The 12,172-nt window shown below is 42.9% G+C and overlaps 1 protein-coding gene across 3 annotated transcripts in view; it reads right to left on the bottom strand.

The window, feature by feature from the left end:
- Positions 1–4,728: 4,728 nt before the first annotated feature.
- The window catches only part of OSMR (oncostatin M receptor), a 66,664-nt gene continuing 59,220 nt past the window's right edge, over positions 4,729–12,172 (bottom strand). For 2 of the 3 annotated variants that reach the window (XM_045020134.1, XM_045020135.1), the window contains 6 exons: positions 11,846–11,947; positions 11,162–11,341; positions 9,075–9,239; positions 7,011–7,089; positions 6,646–6,718; positions 4,729–5,756 (listed from right to left, as the gene is read on the bottom strand). In XM_045020134.1, the coding sequence (XP_044876069.1) occupies positions 5,148–5,756; positions 6,646–6,718; positions 7,011–7,089; positions 9,075–9,239; positions 11,162–11,341; positions 11,846–11,947 (1,208 nt within the window). In that variant the 3' untranslated portion in view covers positions 4,729–5,147. The remainder of the gene's footprint in view (positions 5,757–6,645; positions 6,719–7,010; positions 7,090–9,074; positions 9,240–11,161; positions 11,342–11,845; positions 11,948–12,172) is intronic. The other variant, XM_045020136.1, reaches the window with a different exon arrangement.

Genomic DNA, 12,172 nt, shown 5'->3' with positions numbered 1-12,172 from the left:
CCTTCCACAGAGAATGGTGAATTGTCAGGCTCTGACTCTGATCAGGATTGGGGAAAGCCTTTCCCTGTCTCCCCCGCCCTGAGAAATTCAAGGCCATATACCAACAAGGTTGTATCTACTATTCAGATTCAACCTAAAAAAATATCCCAAGAACAAGTCTCTGAGTAAGTCCCCCTCGAAATACTCCCCTGAGGCCATGAATCCCCTGCCCTCCTCCTTCAAGGAAGTAATCTGGGATGAATGGGGTAAGCCAAACAAGGGCAAGCATGTTAACAGAAAGGATCTTGGGTTCTATAGGATCTAGGAATGAAAGTCCCAGTTACTGAGATACCAAAGGTTGACCCTGCTGTAGCATCCCCCCTCTCAAGATATGATTCTATCCGAAGGATCCCATAGATAGAAAAATGGAGGCCACTCTCAAAAAAGATGCTGAGGCCTCAGAGCAGAGGTCCCCAACCTTTTCGTCTGGCAGGCGCCAGACGGACTGTGGTGGCGGTGGAACATCTGCCAAAATGCCGCCAAATTTCTGCGGCATTTCGGCGGCGATGCCGCTTGATGACATCACTTAGCAAGCAGCGTCATCGAGAGGTGTCGTCACTGAAATGCCGCAGAAATTTGGGGGCGACACCTCTCGATGACGCTACTTGTCAGCAGCAAGCGGCGTCATCGAGAGGTGTCGCCGCCGAAATGCTGCAGAAATTCGGCGGCATTTCGGCAGATGCTCCACCACCGGCCAGGACGCGGGCGCACTTAGATGCCCCTGCGAGCGCTATGGCACCCGCGGGCACCACGTTGGGGGGACCCCTGCCTCAGAGAGTCCCTGACAGCTACTTGCATTCTTAAGACATCTTTTTCCTGGCTGGAAGATCTCTGAGCCCTCAAGACTAGAGGTCACCCGGCCTTTGGATCTATTTTAAAGAAAGTTTTCCTCTTTGGAGACGATGAATCTCAACCAAAGCCGTCGCCATCAGCTCAGTGACCAGGCATCACATATGGCTCAGTTCCTGTGGAAGATGGATAGCCACTCAAAGCTGGTGCTGTGCTCTGCCAAATTCACAGGAGCCCTGCTTTTTGGAGAGAAGCTAGACAAGGCAGTGGCGGACAATGCTGCAAAATCTAAAGAGGCTCTTCTAACACGACACCATGCCTTTAAGAGAGAGTAGAGACTGGTTTTCAGATGGAAGTGTTCCTTTTGGCCTTCATTCTCACAGAAATACCAGCAAAGAAACAGCAGATTCTCTAGAAAAAGCTGTGGAATCTTGGCTTGGGAAGAAAGCCACGCCCGAGGGAATTCTGCTGCTCCCGAGTTACAGATTCCACCCCATCCGTTTTTCATTCAGCCGCCCATCTCAAACGACCCTTTAAAGCAAGGTCTAATCCAGAACAAAATTTCTCACCTCCTGGATATGGGAGTAATAGAGACCATTCCCTCAGAAGAAAGAATCTCAGGGTTCTACTCCATCTTTATCGTTCAGAAGTGTTAGGAGGAATCCAATCCATTCTAGATCTCTTTATGCCCAAATAAATGTTAGTCTCTAAAGTGCCACAAGGACTCCTCGTTGTTTTTACTGATAGAGGTTTCAGAGGGGTAGCCATGTTAGACTTTCTGACTTCAGTGGACCTGGCAGATGCACATAGCCACATCCCTGGCAGATTGTGCCATCACAGGTTTCTAGGGTTTGCCTACAGCAGGAATCAATCTCAATATCAGATGCCCCCCATTCAGCCTGTCTTCAGTCCCACATGTTTTTACAAAGGTGGTGGTGGTGGTGATGGTAATCATAGCCAGGCTTAGGTTGCAGGGTATCCATCTGTACTTGTTCCTGAGTGACATCTTAATCAGAAACAGCACATGGCATTACATCCCTACCTTGAATCTCCTGCAGGCGAATGGCATTGTCATCTACCTTGAGAAAAGCATGTTGATTCTGTCCACCCAAATAACTCACTTGGGAGTGGACATAGATACCTTGATAGGAAGGATATATCCCTCTCCTACAGAGGTTCCAGAAGGTTCAAGATGACCTCACATTGTTTTGGAACGGCAAGAGGGCCCACTATTGCATGAGAATTCAATTGCTAGGCCTTCTAGTATTGTGTGTAGGGATCATCCATGGGATGGGCATGGGCATAATCACACAACAGGTGCCTTCAAGGCTTCATCTTAAAGGTATGGGACCACTTCCCAGAATGCATGAAAGATCAAGTAAGGATTCCAGAACGTGATCAACTCCTTAAATCGGTGGTCAGCCCAGGGCAATGCCCGCCAAGGAATGCACATATGCCTTCCAGATCCCCTGATCCTGACAACTGATGCCAGTCTGGAGGGCAGGGGAACACACCTGGCATCCTAAACAGCTTAAGGCATTTACAACATGGAGGAAAGGACCAACAGCATATATCTCATAGAACTATGCAGTCAAGATGGAGCTTATCAAGGTTCATTCCAGCCTAGAGAGGAACCACATCTTGATTCAGTACATGACCACAGTCACACATGTGAACAGCCATGGGGGAACAAGAAGCTCAGGGCTACATGCCAGAGCAATGGAAATGATGTAATGGGCGGAGCACTCTCTCCTCTCCCTCAGGGCAATTCACGTAAAGGGAGACCTGAACCAGAAGGTGAATTGGCTCAGCAGGCCCAAGGTGAACAATACTGAAATCTGCCTGTATCAGGAAGTCTTCAAGTTAATTGTCCAATCTTTCAGCCTGCCCTCAACTGACCTATTCACAAACCACATGAATGTGACGAGACCAAAGTACTTCACCAGAGGAGTGGCCCCCAGATCCATGGGGACAGATGCACTATCACACAGATGGCCACAGGGCCGCCTCTATGCATTTCCATCCTTCCTGTTATTAGGGAAAGTGGTCCAGAAAATAAAATGAGAACAGGTGACAGTAATATTGGTAACACCACATTGGCCAAGGAGACCTTGGTTTTTGGACTAGAGCTGAAATTAGGACTGTCACTACAGCTTCCAAAGAGACAGGACTTCCTCTCACAAGGTCCTCTGCTTCATCCAGACCAAACTGGCTGCATCTAACAATCTTCCTATTTGAAAGGGAAGCGCTAGTACTGTTGGGTCTGTCGTCCAAAGTCATCAGAACACTTATTTCATTTAGAAGACTATCGACCTTGAAAGCATACTCTCTGTCTGGATCAAGTTTTGCAGAACATGAAGCAAGCCCTGGAAATCCAGGAATTCTGGCTATCTTCAATTTCTCCAAGAAGGCTTTGACAAAGGTCTCTAATCCAGCACCATTGCATGTCAGGTGTCTGCCCTTAATAGCATGATGTTCGCAGGATCCATGGGTTCTCTGGCATAGAACCACCAGGTAGCTAGATTCCTTTGGGCAATCCAGTTACACAAGCTGGAGATTAGACCTCTTTTTCCCGAATGGAACTTCTCACTTGAACTGAGAGCCCAGACAAACCATCCATTTGAATCACTGATGTCAGTGTCAAAGGGCTTGGGGCTGAGCGGCGGTCGAGCAAACAATCACAAAGTTGGCACCTCTGCCGGAGGTGAATTTTTCTTTTCACACTCCCCAAGAGGTGGTCCTACCGAGATCCTCTGAAGATAATTTGGGGAATAGTCTGTACATTTGGCATTTAATTAGTTTATATGAACTGTTCACTTTTGCTCATAAGAATTTTTCTTTAGAGGAAACTCCTTTTTATATATCCTTAAATGATCTGGTTCATTGCAAATACATCCTTTTAAAAAACTGTAATATTTTAAATAGTAGATCAAATTCTTTCTTAGCTACTAGATATTTCATGGAAATTAGATACAGCAAGGATCAGAGATCACTCAGTTCCGCTCCCTGCAAATGTAGGATTCTTCCCTACAGTACATTTTCTAATATCTTGTCCAGTTGAGTTTTAATGTAACACATGATGGGATTTTCATTACTTTCCTTAAGAAACTATTCCACATTCAAATTCACCTTAATGACAGATTTTTTTCTGATAATCAACCTAAATATTCGTTTTCTTGATTTGACTTCATTTGTGAAGGATGTGGACGTTGTAACATTTTATGAACAGTATATGTCCACCTGGTGGTTTGTGGTTTGCTATATGAGTAAAGGGGGTTATTCCAAAAGGAGCTACATGCACAGAAAGGAAGACAATAACCTGATAGCAGGTGCCCAGCAAACACCTGACAATGAAGAAAAGCAACTGCTGTGAAGATCTCTACCCAACCCCTCTGGTGTGCCACATAAACTGGTTTAGCTAGGCTCAAGAAACACAGGGCAGACAAAGGACTTTGGAGGGACTCCCTAACTGCTGCTGGAATGCAGACTGAACTCAGCAGTCAGAAGTGAGGGTGCCTGGACCTTAAGCTTAGGTAAGATTGACATGCATGTAATCCTTGTGTTAAAACACCCTTGCTCTTGTTATGCTTTGTTTCTGAAAAGGCCATTCTGGGTCCAGATCTTCACTTCTGATCAGAGTTGCTGAAGCGTTTGCAGGGCCGAACCCAGCTGGGCCATCATGATTGGTACACGGAGGGAGGGCTGTTCCCTGAGACTCAGTCTAAGAGAGAGAATCATAGGATTCCCCCCTAGAGGCAGGTGGTGAAGGCATGAGGCCTAGCACCTGAAGGGGTGCACTCAGAGAGCCCAGAGAAGGGTCAAAGGTGAAGCTGTGTACCACAATAAATTCTTTTAAGCACTTAGCCCCCAGAACGAAGGCTTCAGCTGACCTTTCATGGCAATTTTTTTATTATGTGGAAAATTAAATACAAAACACAGTCAACTAACATTCTGACCCCAACCAACCAAAGCCAGGGAGTTCAAAGCTAGGAGTAATGTTCCATGCTGAGGTTCACAATACATGCCTTCTATATTAGTGTCAGCAATGCAATAAGTCCATGCGGGATAATACATGTGAAGGGTGTCCCTTGACTATGATCAGAGAATGAAAATGTTCTCTGTGGTAATATAATGACCTTGCACAAATCATGGTGCATCTTATATCGCGCATTCATAGATTTTAGAGCAAGAAGAGACAGTTGTGATCTGATTTTGTACATACGACAGGCCATACTATCTCACCCTGTAATTCCTGCTTAATGCCCCTAATTTCTGATTGAACTACAGCATACAGATTGTTTAAATATGCAGGTCAGTTTTTAATGCCGGCCTAGAAGCAATAACACTGTTGAGTTGCTAGAAGTAGAGCTGTTCTTACTGTGATTGTCTTCATCAGATGTAGACGTGACCAGCTCTGAACCCAAGACTGTTTGTATTTTGTAACTTGAATGTTCCAGCGGCTCAGTGGAATGGGGCAAATTACTTAACTTAACCTCAGAACGAGGTACTTCCATTTGTGAAATATATCTTAAACTACCTTCTCTCTCAGTGATTTCTCTTAATGATGTGACAGTGTCTTTACTCGGAATTTCAATGTAATGCTGTGGCTGGTACGACAATATAGACAACTGTGGCTCACTCTTTTCTGACATCCAGAGGTTCTGATAGAGGCTGGAACCAAGTGCAGTCTGGGAAGAATAGGCTAAGTTTTCAAATGAAGTGCAAGCTTCTGGAGCTGACTGTGTGCACATCAAATCTCCCTCTTCATTTTGAACAAAATACACCCAGGAAGGATTGATAACTTTGCTTTCACTTTCTAAGATAGTCCCATGGCTCCACAGCTGTAGTGTATTGGCTTCTGATGTATTCTCCAATACTACAGTATCAGGAATGCAGTCACTTAGCTTCATTACTGCTTCAGAATTAAGCTGCAGAGAAATGAGAAGACAATTACTTTAGAACAATGAAAAATACACTGACTAGGTAAAAAGGGAATTATTGTTTTAAGCATTTTTAGAAATATAGAGTAAATTCTGTATAATCAGAAATTTTACAAGATGTATAGGATTGGAAGGGGCGTACACATGGTTCTAGTTCACTAGAAGTTTGATCTTCAGCTGGATCTAATTATAAGACAATTTTGGAGAGCTCTTTATTTAATCTCAACAAAGGAAATTTGCTGAGCAATGAGAGACCTTGCCCCTTTAATTTAAGAACTTGCACATTTGTTCAGTTTCCATCATGTAACATTGGAAACCATAATTAAGACTGCAACTGACTGTGTTAAGCCTGTTTGGGGGGCTTGCCCTTCTAAAAATCCACAAGGAACATAAACATTGGCAGGTTAAGTTCTCCCTGAAGTCTGACTTCTTGTAGCAAACATCAGGAGAGGGAGCAGCGATCAGGCACAGTTTACAGGACTCACCTAGTCAGGAGCTAGTGCATGTCTCAAAGAGGAAGAGTCAAATTAAGCTCTATTTTTGAAAGCTAAGATATCAAAGGACATTAGAAGGACTTTGCTCTGGCAGGTCTGAGTGTGTGGAAAGAGCTTTTATAACTTTTAAAGTAACTGTCTAGATCCTATCCTTACAAAGACAGACTTCAAAGCATAAACTAATCACTACAGAGTCATGTCGATGGAAAATGGAGACTTTTTTCAACCAAAAGTAAAGTTAATCAGACAAGCCATTTGTAAAATGAGCATCATTATTAAAAACAAGAATTGTCAATACAGAAAAAAAATTCGAATACTTTTTTGCTGGATCTTAGTTTGAGACTGGAAAAATTAAAGTTATTGGATTTGTCTAATCTAATCACCTTTAATCCATTGCATGAGAGGGCTTTGCTTTTGTTAGGATTGGGAATTTCAGGACAACAGCAATCCTTCATCCTAGAAAAAACACAGACAAACAAGTAAGAAAATTTGTTTTGTTCATTTGTCAACATTCATTCTCCCTTCACTTGTGCAGCAGGGCTAAGATTCTTACAGAAATAAGTGGAGATGCCATGTATTGTATACCACAGCAAGCCAAGTATTCAGGGCATCCACTTACTAAGATGCTCAAAGAGAAATGAAGGAGGTATTATGAAGGGGGTTTAAATGGACAAACTACAACTTCGTTTTGGATTAAAACAGACCATTTCTCTATTTACAGAAGGAAAATGTATTGCAATGAACTTACCACTTGATTTTCCAGAAGCACACAGCACTTATTAGTACAAAATGAACCATCACTAGCAGAACAGGAAGGTAAATCTTTGCTATGAAAGAAAAATAGTATTTCAAAAACCAGTTTTCTAACTTTCCCTTGTTTGAATCAATACAATTAGAGCTTCTGGGATAAAAGATCATCTTTAAATCAAGCATGGCTGTCTTTCTAAAAGATCTGTTCTAGCTCAACTAGCAGTCACTAGAGTTGATAAAGGAATCACTTGATGAAATTCTGTGCCCGGCATTATGCAGAAGGTCAGACTAGATTATCATAATGTTCCCTTCTGGCCTTCAAATCTAGAAGTGAACACACATTTTTTGGCATTTACTTTTATTGCCAAAAGTTCAGCTTTACCAGTCCTTTAAAAAAAATTGCCTTTTACTTACAGGCACCATCATTTTACCTGAGCTGATTTGCTAACTATAAATGAAAATATCAAAGATTTCAAGGAGTAGGTATGTAAATACCCTCCCTTTGGCTATGTCTTCACAGCAAAAAACGGTGTTTTTTTTATGCTGAGATTGCTATCCTGCAGTAAAACCCCAATGGAGACAAAGCATGTGTAGTTCTGACCTCAATGTAACTGCTCAAGGTCAATCCTATGTCCCTCTGGGATTTACCTCAAGCAGCTACATTGAAGTAAAAACTGCCTATGCCTTGTCTCCTCTAGGGTGCTCCACTGAAAGGGTTACATCAGTGTAAAAAATACACTTTTTTTTTTTTTTGCCACGAAGACACTTATTTAGCAAAGCACGTAAACATCTCCAGTCCATCTATCCCTGTAAAAAGAAAGAAGTGACGTAAATAGGATGTAAGGACATACTTAAGTGCTTTGCTTATTGGGGGCCAAAGGCCCCAATACTACAGTGTTCCAAGTGCCAAATCAAGGGAGTTGAGGGAGCTCAGCACCAAACCGAATTGAGCCCCCAGAGTTTGTTTCCACAATAGTTACCAAGGGAGTCATGCAGTGGTGTAACAAACAAGGAAATTGAGTTTTGATATTAAATTAACCAAAGGGGGCAGAAGGGATGGCTTCTCTTGGGCCATTTTTTAGTGTTAGTTTATGGATTTTTGTTTTCTGACTGGTTCTGGTTAGGAGCCCTTGCTGTCACATACAATTCACTAGCTGTCTGGGAGGGTCTAGGCACTGAGGTGTAGTGGTAGTGCATGCTGCTCAGTGTAAAATGTACGGTTTTCATGCACTAATCAACACTCCCACTTCTTCTGAGGACAAAACTGGGGAGTTTCAGCGTGGGAGCACAAGTCCCAAGAGTCGGATTCTGGTGTGACATCTTCAAGCAAAGAGAATTACAGGTAAGTAATTACTCTTTTTTTCTCTCTGTCTAATATGGCTAAAGTTAGTGAGCATGATTCTCATGCAGCGACCCTTTGGTCACATCTAGCATGGAATGCAAGAGTTGGTGGATTTGTAAGCCAGTTTTTCATACAAATCAATGTTAGGAAGTCCAGCGCCCTTACCTGCACATAAATTAATTACTTGGTCATGAAAGCAACAGCCAGTATATGAAATGGTTTATAGTCTTCTATAGGTTATAAAATTAGCTGGAACTAAATAAAATTCCTCTCTAGTACTCTTGTATGGTCTGGTATTTGGAGAAGAGGACCAGGAGTCAGTATTCCTGGGTTCTGGTTTCAACTCTCACTCATTTCATTCTGTAAATGAGCCTCAGTGTTGCTATCTGCAAAGTGGGTATAAATTTGCTTGCCTACCTTACAGGGGGTTTATGAGGCTTAAATAACATGGTAAATGCTTTAAATATGTTGTCATGCTTATAGATGAAAGGAGCTATACAAGTACTAAAACATTTAATTTGGCAATTAGTATTATTTGAATGCATCCATTAATAGATCCCAGTTAGAAGATGTATTTTTCTCAGATCCATTCATCTCTACCTAATCTAATAAACTTTTTTTCTTTTTAGAAAAGAAGCCAGCAGTGATAGGTGCTAATTTCCCTTCTTCCCGCCTTTCCCTCCAGCCCCTCGAATACATATTTTCATTTTCTAAACTCACAGTCATGTAGTGTATCTACATGTATATAGGCATCGATGGGGGTCTCTCCTCCGCCAGTGTAAGCTTTAACTGCCAGTGCATATGTTGTTTCTGGCATCAGGTGTTTTACCATGTATCTCTTTTCTTCTGGGTTTTCTATAGTGTATTTACATAGGACTGTACCATCTATAATCAAAGGAGATGTTACAAACCATTACTCTTAATTGTTTTTTAATGTGCGTTGCCTTTCAGGAAGAGGGATGTGCTCTAACTCAGTGGTTCTCATGTCCCCCTTCTTTGTGTCGATAGTCCTTTACACCCCCACAGCTCCTGACACACAAGTATATATACTGCTGCCCAGCTCTGAAGACAGAGGAGAGAATGGCAGCTGCTGGCCAGATGCACAGCTCTGAAGGCAGCGCTGCTGCCAGCAGGAGCGGAGAAGTGTAAGGGTGGCACATTGCTACCCTTACTTCTCCACTGCTACTGGCAGTGGCAATGCCTTCAGAGCTGTGCACCTGGCCAGCAGCCGCCGCTTTCTGGCCTCCCAGCTCTGAAGGCAAAGCAGCTTCTCATGCCCCCCACAGAATATATTCCTTTGAGAATCTCTGCTCTAACTCATTACTGCTGGGTTGTGTGGCACCTCTTCTGATTGGACTGGAGATAGCAGCAACAGTGTGTCTGAGAGAGCCAATCCAGTAGGGACCAGCCACCAACTTCCTGTCAGAAGTCTCTGCTTCTGCCAAGCTACAAGCTCTGTTTCCACTTCCACAATTCTCTTACCTTTTGTTAGTAGCTTTTCAGCAGGTTTTGTTTTCTTGTTCTGCCTCTGTCTCTTTCTTCTCTCTGCACCCTTCATTCCCCACCCCGCAGCACCTTACTGATAGCTGAGAGGCAGAAATGCCTGCAGTACAAGGGACACAGAGAAACTAAGGCTAGCAATCTGTTCCCACTTCAAGTGTTTCTTAGCCATGTCCCTCATCCTCCCCAGCCTCGGTGCTGGTTCTGCCTGAGATAACACTCCCGCCCCCCCATCAGTATATCAGATGGTGGGGGGTGGTAGGACTTTGCTCTTACACCCTTCCTGGATGGGAGTATTTGCAGGTATGTTCAGTTATAGTAGAGCCGACTGTTCCACAGTTAATCTTGTTCTGACAGGATGCTGGTGGGCAGGCCCCGGACAGCCCAGGCTCACGCAGACATGCAGCTTTACCTGACACCAGTCCTATCAGAAGAGGGGAATGGACCCACGGGTGGTGAATCAGGACACAGTCCATTGTTGGAGAAGAGAAATCAACGGGTAAGAATAAACAATTTTTTTTGCATTCAGTGGGAGTGTCTGAGAATTTGGATGCACTGAAATTTTGTCATCTTGAGTAGAGTTCAGTGCAGGACAGGAAAATAGAGACGATATACCAAGTAGCTCTGGGCCACAAATGCTTAACACAGTCCTCAGGTCAGCTTCACAACTAGACGAACAGATTGTGTAGAGCAGAGCTATGCACATATTCACTTAATGGAATAAGGCAAATGGACCAGATGGGGAATTTCCACAGAGCCACAACCCTAAAGCTATGAAAACATCAGCACACAACTACCTCTACAAATCCCCACTGTCATAATAAAACTGATAACAGCTTCTTCATCTGTCTTCCAAAAAGAGAATGAGTGGGAATTTTGAAAACTCTGCCCGAACTCAGTTCACAAGAGATGGAAACTCAGTGCAATGCAGGGAGCTGATACTGCAGCCATTCCACCTGTGAAGTGCACTCTGAAGTCCATGGAAGCTCCCTGCATAATGGCCTACAAAATGGGGGCCCTAAATAATCCTCTGTGTATTAGCAGAGTCCTGCTTCTGTCAGTTAAAAGCACTCTACACTCAGTCCTTGGAGAGAAGGCGCCAGTTATATCACTTTAGAGGTAGAAATCATTCCATTTAGTCCCCAGTGTGTCGATTTATCTGCCTAACATGTAAGTGTGAAGAACTTTTCAGGAGGTTCCAGTTTATTGATCTCCTGAGCAAAAAAGGTGCAGCCTTTCACACATTGCAGTATGTGATGTATTGGATTGATGGGTGTACAGCTTTCTGGGTTCAAAGAATCAATTACCTGAAAGAGCATGTTTTGTGGATCCCTTCAAACTGCATTCTTCTTCCATGGTTTTCACATAAACATGATAACCTCTTATGAATCCAGGCTGTGACTCATTTATGGGATAAGAATCCCAAGTTATGGTTACAGTATGGGAAGTCATCTCAGTTATTTCCCCTTGAGGGTTGAGTCTAGGAGCTGGAAAGAAGGAAATTGACAAACATGTTGTTTAATTTCTAGAAAGTTTATCTCCTCACTTGGCATTGCTCCTGCATTCCCATCTGTTGTGTCTCATTAAATTTGAATTGTTTATAAACTGAACATCACGATTTTCAAATAAAAACTGAACTAATCCTGTTCTTCCTGAAAGCCTCCTGGTACCACAAAACATCTGTGGGCCCATCTACATCATGCATAGAAACAACTGTTTAATCATAGTTATTGCTAATGTTGTTATAGCTCAGTTTCCCTGACTGGTGTGGACTCTAGTTTTCCTGAGATCTATACTAACCAAACTGCCTCATAGCGGTCAACAGAGGCTATTTTGTACGGGTTTATTACATGTATGCAATGGGTATGTCAAACATTGCTTGTAGTTAAGTGCAAGGAGGCAGAGAAAAGACAGTACAGCTACAGAACTCCCCTCTATTTTCATGAGCCCCATTTAGCAAATATGTACACATGTAAAATGTTTTCACTTACCCAGTTCTTTAGTGTACCCAACCTTCTTCCCCAGGAAAAAATCTTCATTAGCTAGAGATCCATAAACCCTGAAGCTGTATCTCACCCCAGGCATGAAAGCAGCTAGAAAATAATAAAACTGTATTTAAAAAGATTAAGCTTCAGTAGTTTTAGGTAAGAAAACAGAACCACATTTGATTTATATGGAGATCTATTCATTAAAAATCCTGATCTTGCACCACTGAAGTTACCCAAAGGAGGCCCTAGGAAACACAGCTCTTAGTGCTGGTAAGACAACTGGAGGTGTTGAAACCGAATCCCAGCTAAATTCTAGTAATGTTGTCTGCC

This window comes from Mauremys mutica, chromosome 6 (genome assembly GCF_020497125.1).
Source record: "Mauremys mutica isolate MM-2020 ecotype Southern chromosome 6, ASM2049712v1, whole genome shotgun sequence".
Taxonomy (NCBI): Eukaryota; Metazoa; Chordata; order Testudines; family Geoemydidae; genus Mauremys; species Mauremys mutica.
Note: the sequence above shows the minus strand (reverse complement) of the source record. Positions and strands in the feature narration are given on the sequence as shown.